The sequence below is a fragment of the Octopus sinensis genome, linkage group LG9 (assembly GCF_006345805.1).
Source record: "Octopus sinensis linkage group LG9, ASM634580v1, whole genome shotgun sequence".
In the NCBI taxonomy this organism is placed as follows: domain Eukaryota; kingdom Metazoa; phylum Mollusca; class Cephalopoda; order Octopoda; family Octopodidae; genus Octopus; species Octopus sinensis.
The window spans coordinates 93,916,116-93,933,341 of record NC_043005.1 but is presented as its reverse complement, the minus strand read 5'-3'; the positions used below and the strand labels follow the sequence as shown (position 1 = coordinate 93,933,341).

Below are 17,226 nucleotides of genomic sequence, written 5' to 3'. Positions count from 1 at the left end.
AAGTCAAGGAGGTTGCAGTCAGATGAGTTGTTCTCGGTGCTAAATTTCTGGTCTTGGTGGAAATTCTTCTCATTTGAGAAGACCCACAGCATGTCTGACTCCAGTAGCTGTTTCAACATGTTGATCAGCTTTTTGGTGTGCTCGAGTCACTTTCCCTGCATCACCTTGGACACAAATTGTCTCTTCCCTTGTTTTGGTATGAAAAGTAGTAACTGTTCCTCATGCACCTCCATCCTGTTGAGCTTTTCATCCATTCCTTTCTCCTGTTCAATTACACACATTGACTTACTGGAGTTATTGTTGATGATCTGGATTTCAGGGGCAAATTCTGGTGCTCTGATTTTCCTCTCTGTCTTGTAGTCAAACCCTGAATCTTCCAGCTTCTGTCTGACCTTTTCCATCATCCTTCTGCTGATATTGAGGAAGTCTGAAATCTCCTTGTTTGTCCATCCAGCATGGATTCCAAGGAAGGATTCCATGTCTCTCCCACAAATTGAGGGATTCTAATTTTTCATAGTCAATTATTCTGCAAAAAAATAAAGTAAAAACGGTTCTTTCTTTAAAGAAGAAAAAGACTGACATCATCATTTAACGTCCATTGTCCATGTTGACATGGATTCGGCCCTTTGACCAGAGCTGGCAAGCTGGAGAGCCACATCAGGCTCCTGTCTGATTAGGCAGAGTTTCTCTGGCTGGATGCTCTTCCTAATGCCAACCACTTTACAGAGTGTGGTGGGTACTTTTATGTGGCACCAGTACAAGTGCTTTTTACATGGCACAGGCACGCAACTCTTGCAGGTCAATCCTCTTTGCCGGTGGGGGAGGGGTTAACACTTTTGCTGTGGAGGATGAATCTTCTTGAGTACAGCAAGATGCCAGGTATCTTGGTCCTTTTTCATCTCATCTGAATGGTTCAGCATCCTGAGGTCGTCTTTCTGTACTTCATCTCATGTCTTCCTAGGTCCCCCTATTCCACATGTTTCATCCACTTTGAGAGATCGGCACTTGTTCAGCAGTTGGCATTACCAAACCAGCATAGTTTTCTCTCTTACAAACTGCATCTAATTCCTCTCATGCTTAACTTCTCTCCCAATACACTAGCACTCTGTTGAACATGTACACTTACATTACACATCAGAGCATACTAACCTCAGTCCTCTCTAGCCTTCGCCTGTCCTCTGCATTCAGGGCCCATGTCTTGCTACCATGTAGAATTGCTGTCCACAAGCATGCATCATACACTCTTTCTTACCCTCAGAGTGAGAAACCATTTGTAGCCAACAAAGATAAAAGCTCTCTGAATTTCCATCATCCTATTTCTATTCCAGCTATCATACTTTCTGTGCATCCTCCCCCACATCTAATTTGGTCCTCTAGATAGCAGAAATTATCCCCTACCTCTAGCTAATGAGCCACCAGGGCATTTGAGAGAATCAATTTCCTGAGTATCTGTAGTTTTTATGGCTCCTGTGCATCTTCCACATACAAACACTACCGTCTCTGATAACTTCCCATTGCACCTCTTGTGTGTCCATAGCTTATATTGTGTACACCATATGGAATTCCTGCCATCTCTGGTCTAACTGACCAACTCCTGTCAGTATGGGCAACTGATGTTAAAAGATGATGATAACGATGATGATTGTGTGTGTATATGCATATATATATATATATATATATAATATATATAGATATATATATACCGGAGTAAACACATAAATGTGAAACAAGGTGGAAAAAAGAGTACTCAAATACCAGTGGTAGAGTAATATGCTTTATTTTAAGCGCAGAAATTCAACAAATCTGTTACTCTGATTTCTCGTTGCTGTTCATCAGACAGTTTTTGCTAGAATGGAACATATATATTAATTCAATCTATACTCTTACAACGCTACACCTTTAAAAGAAATGGACTTGTTTGATTGGCCCTTTAGAAAAAACGGTCAATCTTCGAGCGATAAACAAAAGGTCAAAAATATATGTTATATATCAAAAAAACTTATAATTATAAAATTATAAAATCCGAGGAAAAAACCTATTGCCGTTAATGAAGACAGTACAAATTAATGCATAGAAATTAAACCTGTTATAAATACTGCATACATTTTATTAAATCCACAATATATATCAACATACACAAAATGATGCGCGTAAACGCCATACATACATATACAGACGTATGAATATGAATCTATTATACACATAAACATGTGTACATATATTCACGCAAACCGTCTCGCACGCAAGCTAAAATTCATCTATTAGCATTCTCATATACTGAGCAAGGAGGGGAACGAAAGAAAGGGTCGTTCCCCTCCTGCTCAGTATATGAGAATTGCTACATAGATGAATTTTAGCTTGCGTGCGAGACGGTTTGCGTGAATATATGTACACATGCTTTTATGTGTATAATTTAGATCATATTCTACGTCTGTATATGTATGTATGGCGTTTACGCGCATCCTTTTGTGTATGTTGAATATTATGATTTTAATATCAATATGTATGCAGTATTTTACAGGTTTAATTTCTATGCATTAATTTGTACTGTCTTCATTAACGCAATAGGTTTTTTCCTCGATTTTATTATAATTTTTATAAGTTTTTTATAAGTATATATATACATATATTTTTGACCTTTTTGTTTATCGCTCGAAGATTGACCGTTTTTCTAAAGGCCAATAAACAATCCATTTCTTTTTAAGGTGTAGCGTTTGTAAGAGTATAGATTGAATTATATATATGTTCCATTTAGCAAAAACTGTCTGATGAACGGCAACGAGAAACTCAGAGTAACAGATTTTGTTGAATTTTCTGCTGCTTAAATAAAGTATATATATATATATATATATACCGGAGTAAACATAAATGTGAAACAAGTGGAAAAAAGAGTACTCAAATACCAGTGGTAGAGTAATATGCTTTAAATAATTATATATATATATATATATATATATGTTTACATGAAGGCGGTGAGCTGGCAGAAACGTTAGCAAAATGCATAGCCGTATTTCGTTTGTTGTTATGTTCTGAGTTCAAATTCCGCCAAGGTCGACTTTGCCTTTCATCCTATCGGGGTCGATAAATTAAGTACCAGTTATGCACTGGGGTCGATGTAATCAACTTAATCCGTTTGTCCCCTTTGTGTTTAGCCCCTTGTGGGTAGTAAAGAAATATATATATATTACATGCTTCAGCATCTAAGGCTGTGACCATGCTGGGGAAATGCCAGTGTAATCACCTCTTTAATGGTCAATTCTATGTGATTGGCTTTTGGTGAAGGAGAGAGTTCGACACTGCTTTCCTTTTTTGTGTTTCCTGCCTTGATATTGGTTCATATGGGACCTTGGATAGCAGAAGGTCAAGTTGTTTCTTGAAAACATCTCAGATCCCTTAGATGTTTCGGCAAGGTGTTCAATAGCTGTGGGCCTTCAGATGTTTTGGCAGAGGGTTAAATAGTTGGAGCCCTTAAATGCCAAGCTATTGCAGTACATAGTCCTCACTTTAGATGGGATAGCTAGGACCTTTAGAACAGTACAGTGACATCCAGTTCAGGGCCTTGTATAGCTCTCGACCTTTGGAACAGTGCAGTGACATCCAGTTCAGGGCCTTGTATAGCTCTCAATTCCAAAGTTTGATGCTAGCCCTTCCAGGATCTTCCATACATACACCACTGCATACCTCTCCCAGTAGCTCAGCTGTTCCATTGATGCAATCTTCCTGGTGTTACATCGCTGAACTGCCTCAAGTTCTGCTATTAATTTGACACTGTAGAGTGATCACAGTTGAGAGCAACTGTCCAGATGGCTGAGTACAAATGTCCTCCGTAGAACCAGCATAGTTTCTTGGTCCTTTGTTCTGAATGTTCATCCATTCGACTGCACACTGCCACCAACTTGGTGATATGCATGTGAAACGAGGCATCCCCAGGTCATGCACTGTATGTGACACTGGGATTGCCACTCCTTTTAGTCCAAAGTATCATTGTTGTGTCTTCTGAGCACCAATTAGTTGGTAGCGGAGGGCTTGGAATTTGCCTGCATTAAACTACATGCTCTTTTCCTCAACCCATTTATATATTTCTGTTGAAGATTAGCATCAGAAGGTACCTTGACTGCTTGTACTACTTTTGTGTCGTTAGCATAGCTAGTAAGTGTGGCTGTCTGTGTAACCTGTGGCATGTCTGAAAGAGCCACCATGAACAGCAGTGGTCCCAATACAATTCCTTACCATTTTCACAAACAGCAGGATGGAGTGCCACTGCATAGTACCAAATATCCAGACTTTGCCATTACTGGCTCCAACTATGTTGACCCTGTGGAGAACCTTTGTTCTCAGTCGCCTGGACTACTGCTCCCAGGTATGGTCTCCACATACCTGTTGATTATGACGATGAGGGTTCCAGTTGATATGATCAACAGAACAGCCTGCTCATGAAATTAACGTGCAAGTGACTGAGCACTCCACAAACACGTGTACCCTTAATTTAGTTCTCAGGGAGATTCAGTGGGACACAGTGTGTGACAATGCTAGCCCTTTGAAATATAGGTACAACAGAAACAGAAAGAAAGAGTGAGAGAAGGTTGTGGCAAGAGAGTACAGCACGGTTTGCCACCAAATCCTACCGGAGCCATGTGGAGCTTTAGGTGTTTTCACTCAAGAAATGCTCACAACACCTGGTCTGGGAACTGAGACCATGATCCTACAACTGCGAGTCCACTGCCCTAACCACTGGGTCATTGTGCATCCATGGTCACCACATAGTGCCAAACTAACAATGGAGCTTGAAGCAGTCCAATGCTGCACTTACACTCAGTTGTGTATACACACTGACATTACACATCTAGCAGAGCATACTATCTTCATTTCTTTCAAGCCTACACTTGTCCTCAGCAGTCACAGTTCATGTTTCACTGCTGTGTAACATGGCTGTTTGCACACAGGTATCTACTTTTCACTTAGCAAGAGACCCTTTGTTACCAGCAGAGGTAGGAGCTCTCTGAACTTTGCCCAGACTACTCTTATTCTATCAGCTACACTCTTGGAGCTTCCACCCCCACTACTTACTTGGTCACTTAGGTAACAGAACCTATCAACTGCTTCTAGTTTTTCCCCTTGGGATGTGATGGAATCTGTTTTCTGTACATCTTCAGTGTTTATTGCCCCTGTGCATCTGTCACACACAAAAACTACCTTCTCAGATGGAGATTCTACCGACGCCTAGCAGAACTATTAACCTGGAGGGATTTGTGATTTTTATATATATAAAAGCATGTGTGTGTGTGTGTGTGTGTGTGTGTGCATATATATATATATATATATATATATATATATGCCAGTGCCACGTAAAATGCCTCTTTTGAGTGTTGGGCCTCATGGAGACAAAGTGGCTGAGCTACTTTCAGTTGTTCGACCTCACAGAGGCAATTACTGAGACCTTTGGCATTATGTCGTGCTTGAGAAGACCCCGCAAGCCAAGCAAAACTGCAGTCATGGCAGATACTAGTATCATGCAATTGGCACCCGTGGTGGTGGCACGTAAAAGCACCCATTACACTCTCAGAGTGGTTAGGGTTAGGAAAGGCATCCAGCCACAGAAACTATGCCAAATCTGACTGGGGTCTGGTGCAGCTTTCCAGTTTGCCAGTCCGGGTCAAACCATCCAGCCCATGCCAGCATGGACAACAGAATTTAATGATAATGATATATATATATATATATATATATATAATATATATATATATATATATATATACACACACACACATATATAAATATATATGTTTGATTAGCCATTAAATCTCTATTTAAGCATTTCCCCACATCTGCAAGGTAGAAAGTTTAATTTTTTTGTGTCTTTGTATGTAGCCTGACAAGCTGTCCACAAAGCTGTGACTTTCATGGATACAAAACCTTTAATAACTCTATGACCAGAATTTAACTTTTTGTTTTAGCTCTATTCTTCAGAGTGTGCTTTTTTTCCGATATATGTTTTATTGACTCTGTATATATTATATCTTACCCATTGCAAGATCTCATTCTTCATCTCTTGCTTTACAGTCACTTCTTGACCAAGATACACATAGCTGCTCACCTCTTCTTTTTCGTCATGTCTGGCTGTTAAGTGACTGATTGGTATACCCTCAGGCCACATGTACTTGGTTTCTGTATGGTTGGTCTTCAGGCTGACTGCCGAACCCCTGCAATCCAGTTCATCCAGCATGGTCAACAGCTGACCACTGCTCTCCGCCATCAGCAAATCTCAGATGGTTGATCAGCTCTCCATTTATCTTTATGTCCTCCATTCCAGTTGATGTCTCGCATGACCATCTTGAGACATGCTACAGAAAGCCTTGCTTGACACCCTTCTCCACCGGAACATTCACTGTTGAGGATAACAGATCCACATTCGTTGTGCACCCATTATTCACCTCCCTAAGGTGGGTAACATACTGCATTGTCACACCTTGTTCCCTGAGAGCTTGCAGTACTGCGTTGATATATCAGTGCTGTCAAAGGCTTTCTCGTAATCAATAAATGCAATGCACAGAGGCAGCCAGCACTTTCTCACATTATGTATATATAATTTGTGTGTGTGTGTTTCGCTGACATGGCCGATGACAGTACTGCCTGATTGGTACTTGTGCCAGTGGAGCGTTAAAAGCACCATCTGAGCGTGATTGTTGCCAGGGCCACTGATTGGCTCCTGTGTTGGTGGCACGTAAAAAGCACCATTCGAGCGTGATCGTTGCCAGTGTCGCCTTACTGGCACAGGTGGCAGTAGCATGTGAAAAACAACATTTGAGCATGGTCATTGCCAATGCTGCCAGACTGGCTCCTGTGCAGGTGGCACATAAAAAACATCTTTTGAGCGTGGCCATTGCCAGATCCGCCTAACTGGCCTTCATGCCGGTGGCACATAAAAGCACCCACTACACTGTCGGAGCAGTTGGCCTTATGAAGGGCATCCAGCTGTAGAAACCGTGCCAGATTGGAGCCTGGTGCAGCCATCTGGTTCGCCAGTCCTCAGTCAAATCGTCCAACCCATACCAGCATGGTAAGCAGACGTTAAACGATGATGATGATGATGATATATATATATAATGTGTATGTACTTTTTTGTTGGTTGGTTCTATCATGCTGTAGTGTAACTTATACATACTATTAATTCACTTGTTGTCATAGCAACTATTACTGTTGGGAAGCAAGTGTATGTGAAAGAAAGAGTAAGATTGAAAAGAAAATGGAAAAAATAGAGTGTAAAAGATGATGAGAAAGTGAGAGGAAAAAAAGGAGTGGGATGAAAATTCAGAGAGAGAGAGAGAGAGCATGGAGTAAAGGTGAGGGAGAGAGAGAAAGAAGTGTTGAGTAGTTTAATGAAAAACAAAGAGAAAAAGAGTTAGGTGATTGAGTTATAGAATGTGAGAAACAAAAGATTTCAAATAGTAAGACGAAAAAGAGAGAGAAAAGATAACTATTCATGAATAGATTCTGGTAGATTTGGATGTGAATATCTGATCCCTGTTGTTTTCCATCATTGGAGAACATCTCTTCTCTTTAGACAACGTGTATCTCAAACGCATGCTAGTCACCAATGTAAGGAAACTTTGAGACATCACAGCATTTCCTTTTCATTCTGAGTCACTTCAGCCAAGGCTACCCTGCTGGACTGATAAATCTAATAAGAGCAGGGACTCTTGTTTATAGCAATCAGTAAGTTTGTTGATGCATGCTATGATGATGATGAAAAACAATGAGATATTCACTTTCTAATCTAGAAGGCATAGCTGTGTTGTTGGAAAGGCTTCTTCCCTAATGTGTGTGTTCTCTTTGGTTCAGTCCCACTGTGTGGTACCTTGTGCAAATATCTTCTACTATAGCCCTGGACCAACCAAAGTCTTATGAGTAGATTTTGGGAGATGGAAACTAAAAGAAGCCAAGAAGCCCATTGTGTGTGTATATATATATGTGTGTGTGTGTGTGTGTGTTTGTGTGTTTATATTTCTGTAACTTGGCGGTTCAGCAAAAGAGAACAAAAGAATAAATACTAGGCTTAAAAAAGACAAAAACAATTAATGGGGTTGATTTGTTGAACTGAAATTCTTCAAGGCAGAGCCCTGGCATAAGCACACTGCAATGGCTGAAGCAAATCTCTTATTATAAAAGGCAGATTTTATCTGCCTCCCTTTGTATCTTATAGAAATCTACAATATAGGATTTCTTCAATTACAATTTACCTAGCATTTTTAAGAGTAGAATGCATCGGGTCGTGCCAGGTCCACTTTTTAAAATTTCAACCCCAATTAAGCAAAATTTAGAGAAAACTCACATTGTGGTGTATGAGTCAAATGCTTCTCTTAGTGTGGGATACAGCACACGCAAACGCACACACACAGTGTGCAACGAATAAAGTGAAAGTAATTCACTTTCTGTAGTGAGTGACTCTTTCACTCTACATTCCCACTTCCTCTTTAAACACATAGACATGCAAATATATAAATAAAATTGTAAGCTAACGTGTGAGTGTGTGCGTGTGTGTGTGTGTGTGAGGATGCGTGTGTGTGTGTGCGTTTTTTACGACGAATATAAGACCTATATCCAAGTAGCAGAAAGATCGCCCAAAAGTGTATATAGATATTTAAATGTATTTATATATTCATCTATACACAGATGTATGTATAATGTGTGTGTATATATTTCCATAGCGGTAACCTTTCACTCCATACAAAGTTTTTTAGGACGAATATAAGATCTAAAGTATATACAAGTAGCAGAAAGATCGCCCAAAAGTGTATATAGATATTTAAATGTATTTATATATTCATCTATGCACACATGTATGTATAATGTGTGTGTATATATTTCCATAGAGGTAACCATTCACTCCATACAAAGTTTTTTAGGGCGAATATAAGATCTAAAGTTATCTCTAAGAAAAAGAAAGATCGCCCAAAAGTGTATATAGATATTTAAATGTATTTATATATTCATCTATACACAGATGTATGTATAATGTGTGTGTATATATTTCCATAGAGGTAACCTTTCACTCCATACAAAGTTTTTTAGGATGAATATAAGATCTAAAGTTATCTCTAAGAAAAAGAAAGATCGCCCAAAAGTGTATATAGATATTTAAATGTATTTATATATTCATCTATGCACACATGTATGTATAATGTGTGTGTATATATTTCCATAGAGGTAACCATTCACTCCATACAAAGTTTTTTAGGACGAATATAAGATCTAAAGTTATCTCTAAGAAAAAGAAAGATCGCCCAAAAGTGTATATAGATATTTAAATGTATTTATATATTCATCTATACACAGATGTATGTATAATGTGTGTGTATATATTTCCATAGAGGTAACCTTTCACTCCATACAAAGTTTTTTAGGACGAATATAAGATCTAAAGTTATCTCTAAGAAAAAGAAAGATCGCCCAAAAGTGTATATAGATATTTAAATGTATTTATATATTCATCTATACACAGATGTATGTATAATGTGCGTGTATATATTTCCATAGAGGTAACCTTTCACTCCATACAAAGTTTTTTAGGACGAATATAAGATCTAAAGTTATCTCTAAGAAAAAGAAAGATCGCCCAAAAGTGTATATAGATATTTAAATGTATTTATATATTCATCTATACACACATGTATGTATAATGTGCATGTATATATTTCCATAGAGGTAACCATTCAATCCATACAAAGTTTTTTAGGACGAAAATATCTATATATAAAAGAAAGGTTGTGTGTCTGTCTACTCCGATTTAGATTCCTAACTACTCCCACATTTTGCAATGCAGTTTAACCAAAACCGGGTATCTTACAGTCGTGATTCATATCGAGCCCTTCTGGGTATTAGCGCGCGTCTACGATGAGTCTATGATTTTACAAATAATTTACCATCATTTTTTTCCATTTTAATGCATATTTTTTTTAATAAAGGGAAGTAACTCTCAAACTTCACACCAATATGCGTGCTCATATGCGACGTAATATCACATCAGCAGCATTTCCTCACACCCTCCTTGCACTTGGCGAAGGCAAAATACCAGGGGATGAAAATGGTAATATTGCCATCGATTCCATTTGTACCATTGTTAAGACGCCTTCTGATCTCAGAGATGCAGTGTTCCCAGATCTACAAGCTAATTATCAGAATATGGATTGGATTGGCAAAAAGGCTATACTGGCCCCGAGGAATAAAACTGTTCACCATATTAATGATGAAATGCTAAAACTCATTCCTGGGGAAGTATATCAGTCTATCGATACAACTCCGGACTACCACCACACTTTCTCAAACTTAAAGTTGGTGCCCCTATAATGCTCATCAGAAATTTGGTTCCCCCAAAACAATGCAATGGCACACATTTTATCATTAAGTCCTTATCTCCCACCGTAAACTTATATCAATATTTGCCTGAATAATCATCATAATTCAGTGCAATCATTAACAGTACTTTCAAGCAATTCAGCCCCGAGCAACGCCGGGCAATTCTGCTAGTAAAAGATAAAATCAGGTTTTCTCTACAGACCTTCTTTAGAAACCACAGCCAGTGATGCTTGTAAAAGAGCATCACTGTCATACAAGAGAGGTTATTTGTTTCTAATGTTCCTTGGAAAACATGTTGTGATATGAGGAAGTATTACGCTGCCTGGAAACAGATGGGAGCTGGCAATGGCAAGGTCATCCAGTCATAGAAAATCTTACTCGACAAATTCTGTCTGACCCATGCAGGCCTGGAAAAGTGGACAATAAATGATGATAAATCTAGCAGAACATTAAAAATGATTAGAAACACCATTATTTGGATTATTTCTGGGTGCACTTCATGAATCATTAAAGAGATAAATAAATTGATAATAAGGAAAAACAAAAAGACAGTGTAAACATAGCCATAACTAAAATAAAACACTGATAACATGTGAGACAGTAAATCAGTGCCAGACCAATCAATATGTCATCGTTGGCTGAAATGCCAATGCTGGAAACTATTGGTATTTATAAATAGTTTGTTTTTCGGATCCATTTGGAATGTTGCTCTTCATTCCACCAACTCTCTTTCTCTCTCCTCACAATACACTCTCTCCACGTCCCAATGACTACTCGTAATTTATTTGTTTTTGCATTGAATCAAGTTGGAATTTTTATCTTGGTTCCATTCAGTTTCTCTGCCATCTATTTGTATCATATAAAGGAATTCATTCTTTTATTTTGAATCAATTAAAACAAACACACATGGGAAGTCTGGATGAAAGAAAATGATAATTGGCAGGAGAAAGGAAAGCTGAGCAAAGCATTATAAGAGAAACCCAAAGAACAATCAAACATTATTCAGATATAAAAAAGGAGCTCAAGCATCTTCCAAAGAATGCTGTAATCAAAGAATTATTACATTATTTCAGCTTGAAAAATTTCTTTGCATAATTAATTCCAAAATCAAATCCTGTTATTCTTTATGGATACCATACTTATATATATATAAGACAAGACGAGTTGCCGAACAAATTCTTCAGACTCTTTGATTAATTTCATTCTTTTATTTGAAAAGCACTTTTCAAGGTTTTCTCTACAGACCTTCTTTAGAAACCACAGCCAACACTGATTTGTTACAATGCTTCATCCCAACATGCTCTCAATGCAATCGAAGGCAGAAGAATTGGCAATGAGCACATATGCACATTTCCGAAGTGCCCACTCTTTCCTCAGTACTAGACCCAACCCATCAACCATCCACACACTCCTTGCTCAAATAGCCACTGGTGGTGCAGCACTATTGCATATACCAATTTTACACATCAAACACATTCTTGGCAGCTGGTGTGTCCATATCAATTACTTGCTGGGACACTATACTCTGTTATACAACCACAATATACTACCAAGTATATTAATTCTTTAGGCATTTAACCAGGTCATATCTGGCCCAAATATTCCATTTCCAACTAAGTGATGCGACTCTCTCCTTTATACTGTTTTTTGCCTCCATCCTTCTCTAATTCCCTCTTTCACCCCCTCCCTCCCTCCACTATTTTCTATCTGTATATATATATGGCAAGAAGAAAATGGAGGGAATCCAGAGGTAGTATTCATCAGCTGTTAGACATTATATTATGTCTATTTATTTATTTTAAACAGTTCAGATAATATATAAATACATGTGTAAAGTACCAGTAATTTCTAGAATAGAGAGAGAAGAACAGTTTCTTACAGCTGTTTCAGCCAAGAGGTCACAGTACCCCATATGTTATTTCCATCTTTTCAGTGTATTGTAAGTCTGTAGATAAAATTCGGGTACTTGGGTATGCCTCTAGGCTTCGTCAGAGAGTTTTTATAAGATAGTCCAAGAAGTTTATAGGGTTAATTTATGCATATATAAGTACACAGGCTTCGTCAGAGAGTTTTTTTATAAGATAGTCCAAGAACTTGGACTATCTTAAAAAACTCTCTGACTGCACCAAGCACTGCCATCTGTTTTGGCATGATTTCTAGAGCTGGATACCCTTCCTAACATCAACCACTCAACAAAGTGTACTGAGTGCTTTTTTTTTCCATACCATCTTAATAATTACAAAGTCATTTTGCTAAATTTTTCGTTATTTTCAAAATTAATTAATACAGAGACAGTGTATTTGAACAAAAATCAATTAACAAAAGGGTTAACTGCAACAGAGTTATAGAAATTGTGTCACTAGACACGGGCTAATATTGTGTATATTATGTACAGAGCTTTACTGTTCTAAATCCAAAATCTTCCTTAATGAAATTACCTTCCCTCTGAGGGACAATAAAATATGCCCTAATACTGATACTGTATTAGGATTAGTTTGATTGTATTATGTAAACTCCTTAACAATTGAGGGATTAGCAATGAAAGCATATTTTCAGGGGATTAGGAATGAAAGTCTACATAATTTTAAAAGTGATTTCTTTTATATTTTTCTTTCTTTTGCTTTTGCAGTGTGTTAATATTTTCTACCACTCAAGTACCATGTAGTGAGATAAGCCAGTTAAGTGTCATGGAAACTATACCAATCAACAAAGAATTCTCTTACAAGCAAGGTAAGGTAATTAATTCTCTGGAGCATGGGTTGTTGTTGTCATATACACACAACAGATTAAACTGTTGGAAAAGAAGAATTTCTAACATCGGGCTACAACAAGTAACCTTAAATGCCAAGAACTTTCCTAAGAATCTGAGCTGTCCCTAATAACACTGTTTTCTGGATCTGCCCTAAACTAGGTCTTATATCTATTTCCTCTATCCATCTGTTCAAATCTTTAAGGATAGTTCCTAATACACCTATAACTACAGGCATACATTTTACGTGCCCTTTCCATAGCATCTGTAACTCAGTGGCTTTGTCCTGGTACTTTGTTATTTTCTCTGTACCTCTCATATTGACTTTCTTGTCATTTGGAACTGTAAAGTCAATTATCTGGTACTTTCTATTCTCTTTATCTACTACTGCTAAATCAGGCCTTCCAGCTTCTGTTAGTCTTTATGTTAAAATCCCACATCCATCTTATATTTCTTACTTTCTAGCACTTTGCTAGGTTCACGTTCACACGATTTATCTGTAAGGTCAAATTGTTGTTGTTTGTTTGTTCCTCTTCAAGTTTACCTGTGTGTATAAATAGTAGTAAATTTTACCTGCCATTCAATGCAACTTACTGCACAATATATATTGGTTTATTTTTAAATGCTCTCTTTTGAATGTCACAACTTTCTGTTTCTGTAGAATCAGAGGTACTTGTCGAAATATCAAACAACCAAAAGCGATTACGTTTTGATCTATCAGCAAGTCAAACTGTTGCGCTATGTAAAGAACTGAAACAGGCAAAGGAAAGTGAGTAGCTTGCTTTTTTTTTTTTTACTATGTCTCAATCTTACTTCATTCTGTGATTGTCACATAACATGTTGACATGTTGTTGAGAATCAACCTTTATAGCTGTTTGAACATGATATGTATGGTCCAAAGCAAGTACAGCCTATGTCCCTACTTGATCATAATCTCGGCTTGTTCAGTAAACTATTGCACACACAATCAATTAACTATTGTCACAAGTGCTGTTAGGAAGGGCATCCAGCTGTAGAAACTCTGCCAGATCAAGATTGGAGCCTGGTGCAGCCATCTGGTTTGCCAGTCCTCAGTCAAATCGTCCAACCCATGCTAGCATGGAAAGCGGACATTAAACGATGATGATGATGATGATGACATGGAGCTTGGTATTTGCAGAGGTGCTTGAGTTATTTGCTTCTGCAATGCCATCAACCAACAACATAAATTACTACTATATGTGCAAGAATAACATGGTCAACTAATTATTGCCATTGTTTTTTTTTTTAAACTTTAACATATGACTGGTCCTTATATCATTGATATTGAATGGATGAAAACAAAATAGTTAACCTTGACAAAAGTTGCAAGTTGTTTGCTTGAAACTATCCAAGTTCTTTTTTTTTTCTCTCTTCATAATATTGCAGCAAAGATATAAAAGAATTATTCTAACAAAGATTTTTCTATTGTTGATCAAAATAAGATTTGTTTTCATTGCCCCCCCCCCCCACTCCAACTCCCATCTGTGGTTTTGGGGAAATATGAGGAAGTTAGGGCGGGTTTTGTGAGATGAACATTTTGTTTGAAAAACAGCAGTCACTCGAATAGGTAAGCAAGAGTCAATCTTAGAGAAAGAGCATTTTCATTAGGACAGCCTTGATATGTTGACCACCCACTTCTACTATGTTGAGCATAACACAATGTGGAATTAGAAGCTGAAATACTTAGATTTGGTAGGAAATTAGTCTGCTCTGTCAGTTGCTATTAGAAAATCTTAGTACAACCTGGCAGAAACACAGGTTCAGCTAAGCACCATAGCTGAAAGAACAACAAAGCTTATACTGTTGTGTGAGAACTTTGTTGCCTACATGGGTGGATAGCCCTGGGTAGCTCTGGTATTAGGGTAGAAGAAGCTGAAACACCTACTGGACTGTTTCTGATGAAACATCAACTTGTGCATTTGGAAATAAAGTACAGCAGCACCATCAGCACACAAGTGTTTGTCCTAAATGGATGTATAGGAAATATAAACAGTTATTGTTCAAGTTAGTTTCCCTATAAAATAGTATTAACAGTGGTCAATATTGCACAAAATGTAGGAAAGCTGTGCAAGAGAGCAAAGAGAACCATAATAAAATCTTCCATCTTAGCAGAATGTGTTTAACAGACTCTCAGTGGGATGGTGTGAGGAGGAGGTTGTCAGCTTCAGCTGAGATTTTGTAATACAACAGCAAATTAATGAAGGAGCTCTATGTGGTCATTCAACCTGTTGAAAATAACAACCAAATCTCCTTGAAATCATACCCTGCCACTTTAAAGGAAGAACTTTTTGAAGAATGTAGTCCTGCATAAACAGTGTCTGAAAATAAAATGGGATGGTCATAACTAGAGCACCATTAATCATAAATCTGCTTGGTCAGAGCTGACCTGGAGTTAAACAGCTACAAAGAACAATGTTATAGAAAGATAAGACTAACTCAAAGCAAAATTTAACCCTTTTGTTACCATATTTCTGTTGAAATATGTTGCCTTTGTTTCAATTAATTTTTAAAATAATGAAGAATTTAATAAATTAGTTTGGTTGTTATTAAACTGGCATTTTGGAACATAGACATGAAATTATTTTTGAAGGTTTAATTTGGAATCACCATAAAGAAGAAGGATAGTATCAAAGGTTTGAAGAAATTCTACTAAATTCTTCTTTCCAAGTCCTTTCATAACTGATTATTTTACAAATAATGGAAATTAAGAATTTAAGGTTTACAATGGAACAAAGAAATTATTGTGAAATAATCTTTCATTGCCCCGAAAATATTATTTCTATCTGGCATGTCAAAACTAAATTTATTTTTGCCTCATTCATTTGTGGCTTTTGTCTGCAAGGCATTCATTTTTATTCCCTTATTGTTAGCTTTTTCTATATTATTGTATGAAAACTTTTGTTGTCAAAATCGTACATATATACAGACATAAATACATATGTACATACATGTCTGTCTGTCTGTATAATGCCTGCATACACACACTCACCTACACGTTCCAGCCAAATTTTACACCAACTCAATAATGAAACTATTGCCCATAAGTATCTCATTTCTTCATTAAGAGTGGAGAGTTTTTATTCGATTGCTTGTGATTTTCGTTCTTCCTTACAGCTGTTGCACATGTCGTTGGATTCGGTTTGCCTTCATCTTTTTCTTGGCTGGACAAGTATACTAATAAAGCCCTTGAAAAAAACTTATTTGAAACAGATGTTTTTGACCCATTGAAGTACATGAATATTGAAGATAATGGGAAGAAAGGTACTGAATTTCTTTTAATTTCTGCCCCGCTTTGGAATCAAATGATGTTGTAAAGAAAAATACCTATTTGCATATCTCTTAATGCACACAATTCATAAGCACTTACTAATCTAAAAATTAATACAAGCATGCATGGAAGCACACAAACACATGTATAGTTTTGTGTGTGTATGTGTATCAAGTCTTTGTTAACCATATATCTTGAAGCAAATTCAGCTATAAGTAATAGTTTATAATACATTGAAGTTAAAAGCCCCTTGGCCGAAAAAATTAAAATGTGGATAGCTGCCCACAGGACTTGAACCACACACTTTCTGTAACACTCACAGACATGTAATCAGTTACAAGCAGCTTTCCATCTTTCTTTTGTTGCATCAGGGACTTACATTTTACCAACAAGAAAGTTTCTTTACATTTGGAACACAGGCTTCTACATTTGCATTATGTGTGTGTGTGTGTGTGTGTGTGTATAATATAGCAAACAAGCACTTAAAGCATACAATATTTCGTTCTATATTCTCTCAGTATTTTTCCTATACATACGTATTTATGGTCACAACTTGCCTGAAGACTCTGTGCTCCCACAGGCAAAACTCAGAGTGGCTCAACTACAATAGAATATTATTAATCTCTATATCATGATATTTAGTAGTCTTTTTTTTTTTCTGACAGTCAACACAAAATGGACATGTGTGTGTGTGTGTACACACACACACACACATGCTTTAAGTGCTTAAAATATGCAATATTTCCCCTCAAAATATTCAGTGTTATTAATTTCTTTGATTATGCAAATACACACACTTGAACTAAATTGCCTAAAACTAATCCATATTTACATC

The 17,226-nt window shown here is 37.2% G+C and overlaps 1 protein-coding gene across 3 annotated transcripts in view; it reads left to right on the top strand.

Annotated features, from left to right (window-relative positions):
* Positions 1–17,226, top strand: part of LOC115215827 (inositol polyphosphate 5-phosphatase OCRL) — a 169,801-nt gene that overhangs the window by 42,297 nt on the left and 110,278 nt on the right. For all 3 annotated transcript variants that reach the window (XM_029785147.2, XM_029785146.2, XM_036506172.1), the window contains 3 exons: positions 12,983–13,083; positions 13,764–13,871; positions 16,238–16,384. In XM_029785147.2, the coding sequence (XP_029641007.1) occupies positions 12,983–13,083; positions 13,764–13,871; positions 16,238–16,384 (356 nt within the window). The remainder of the gene's footprint in view (positions 1–12,982; positions 13,084–13,763; positions 13,872–16,237; positions 16,385–17,226) is intronic.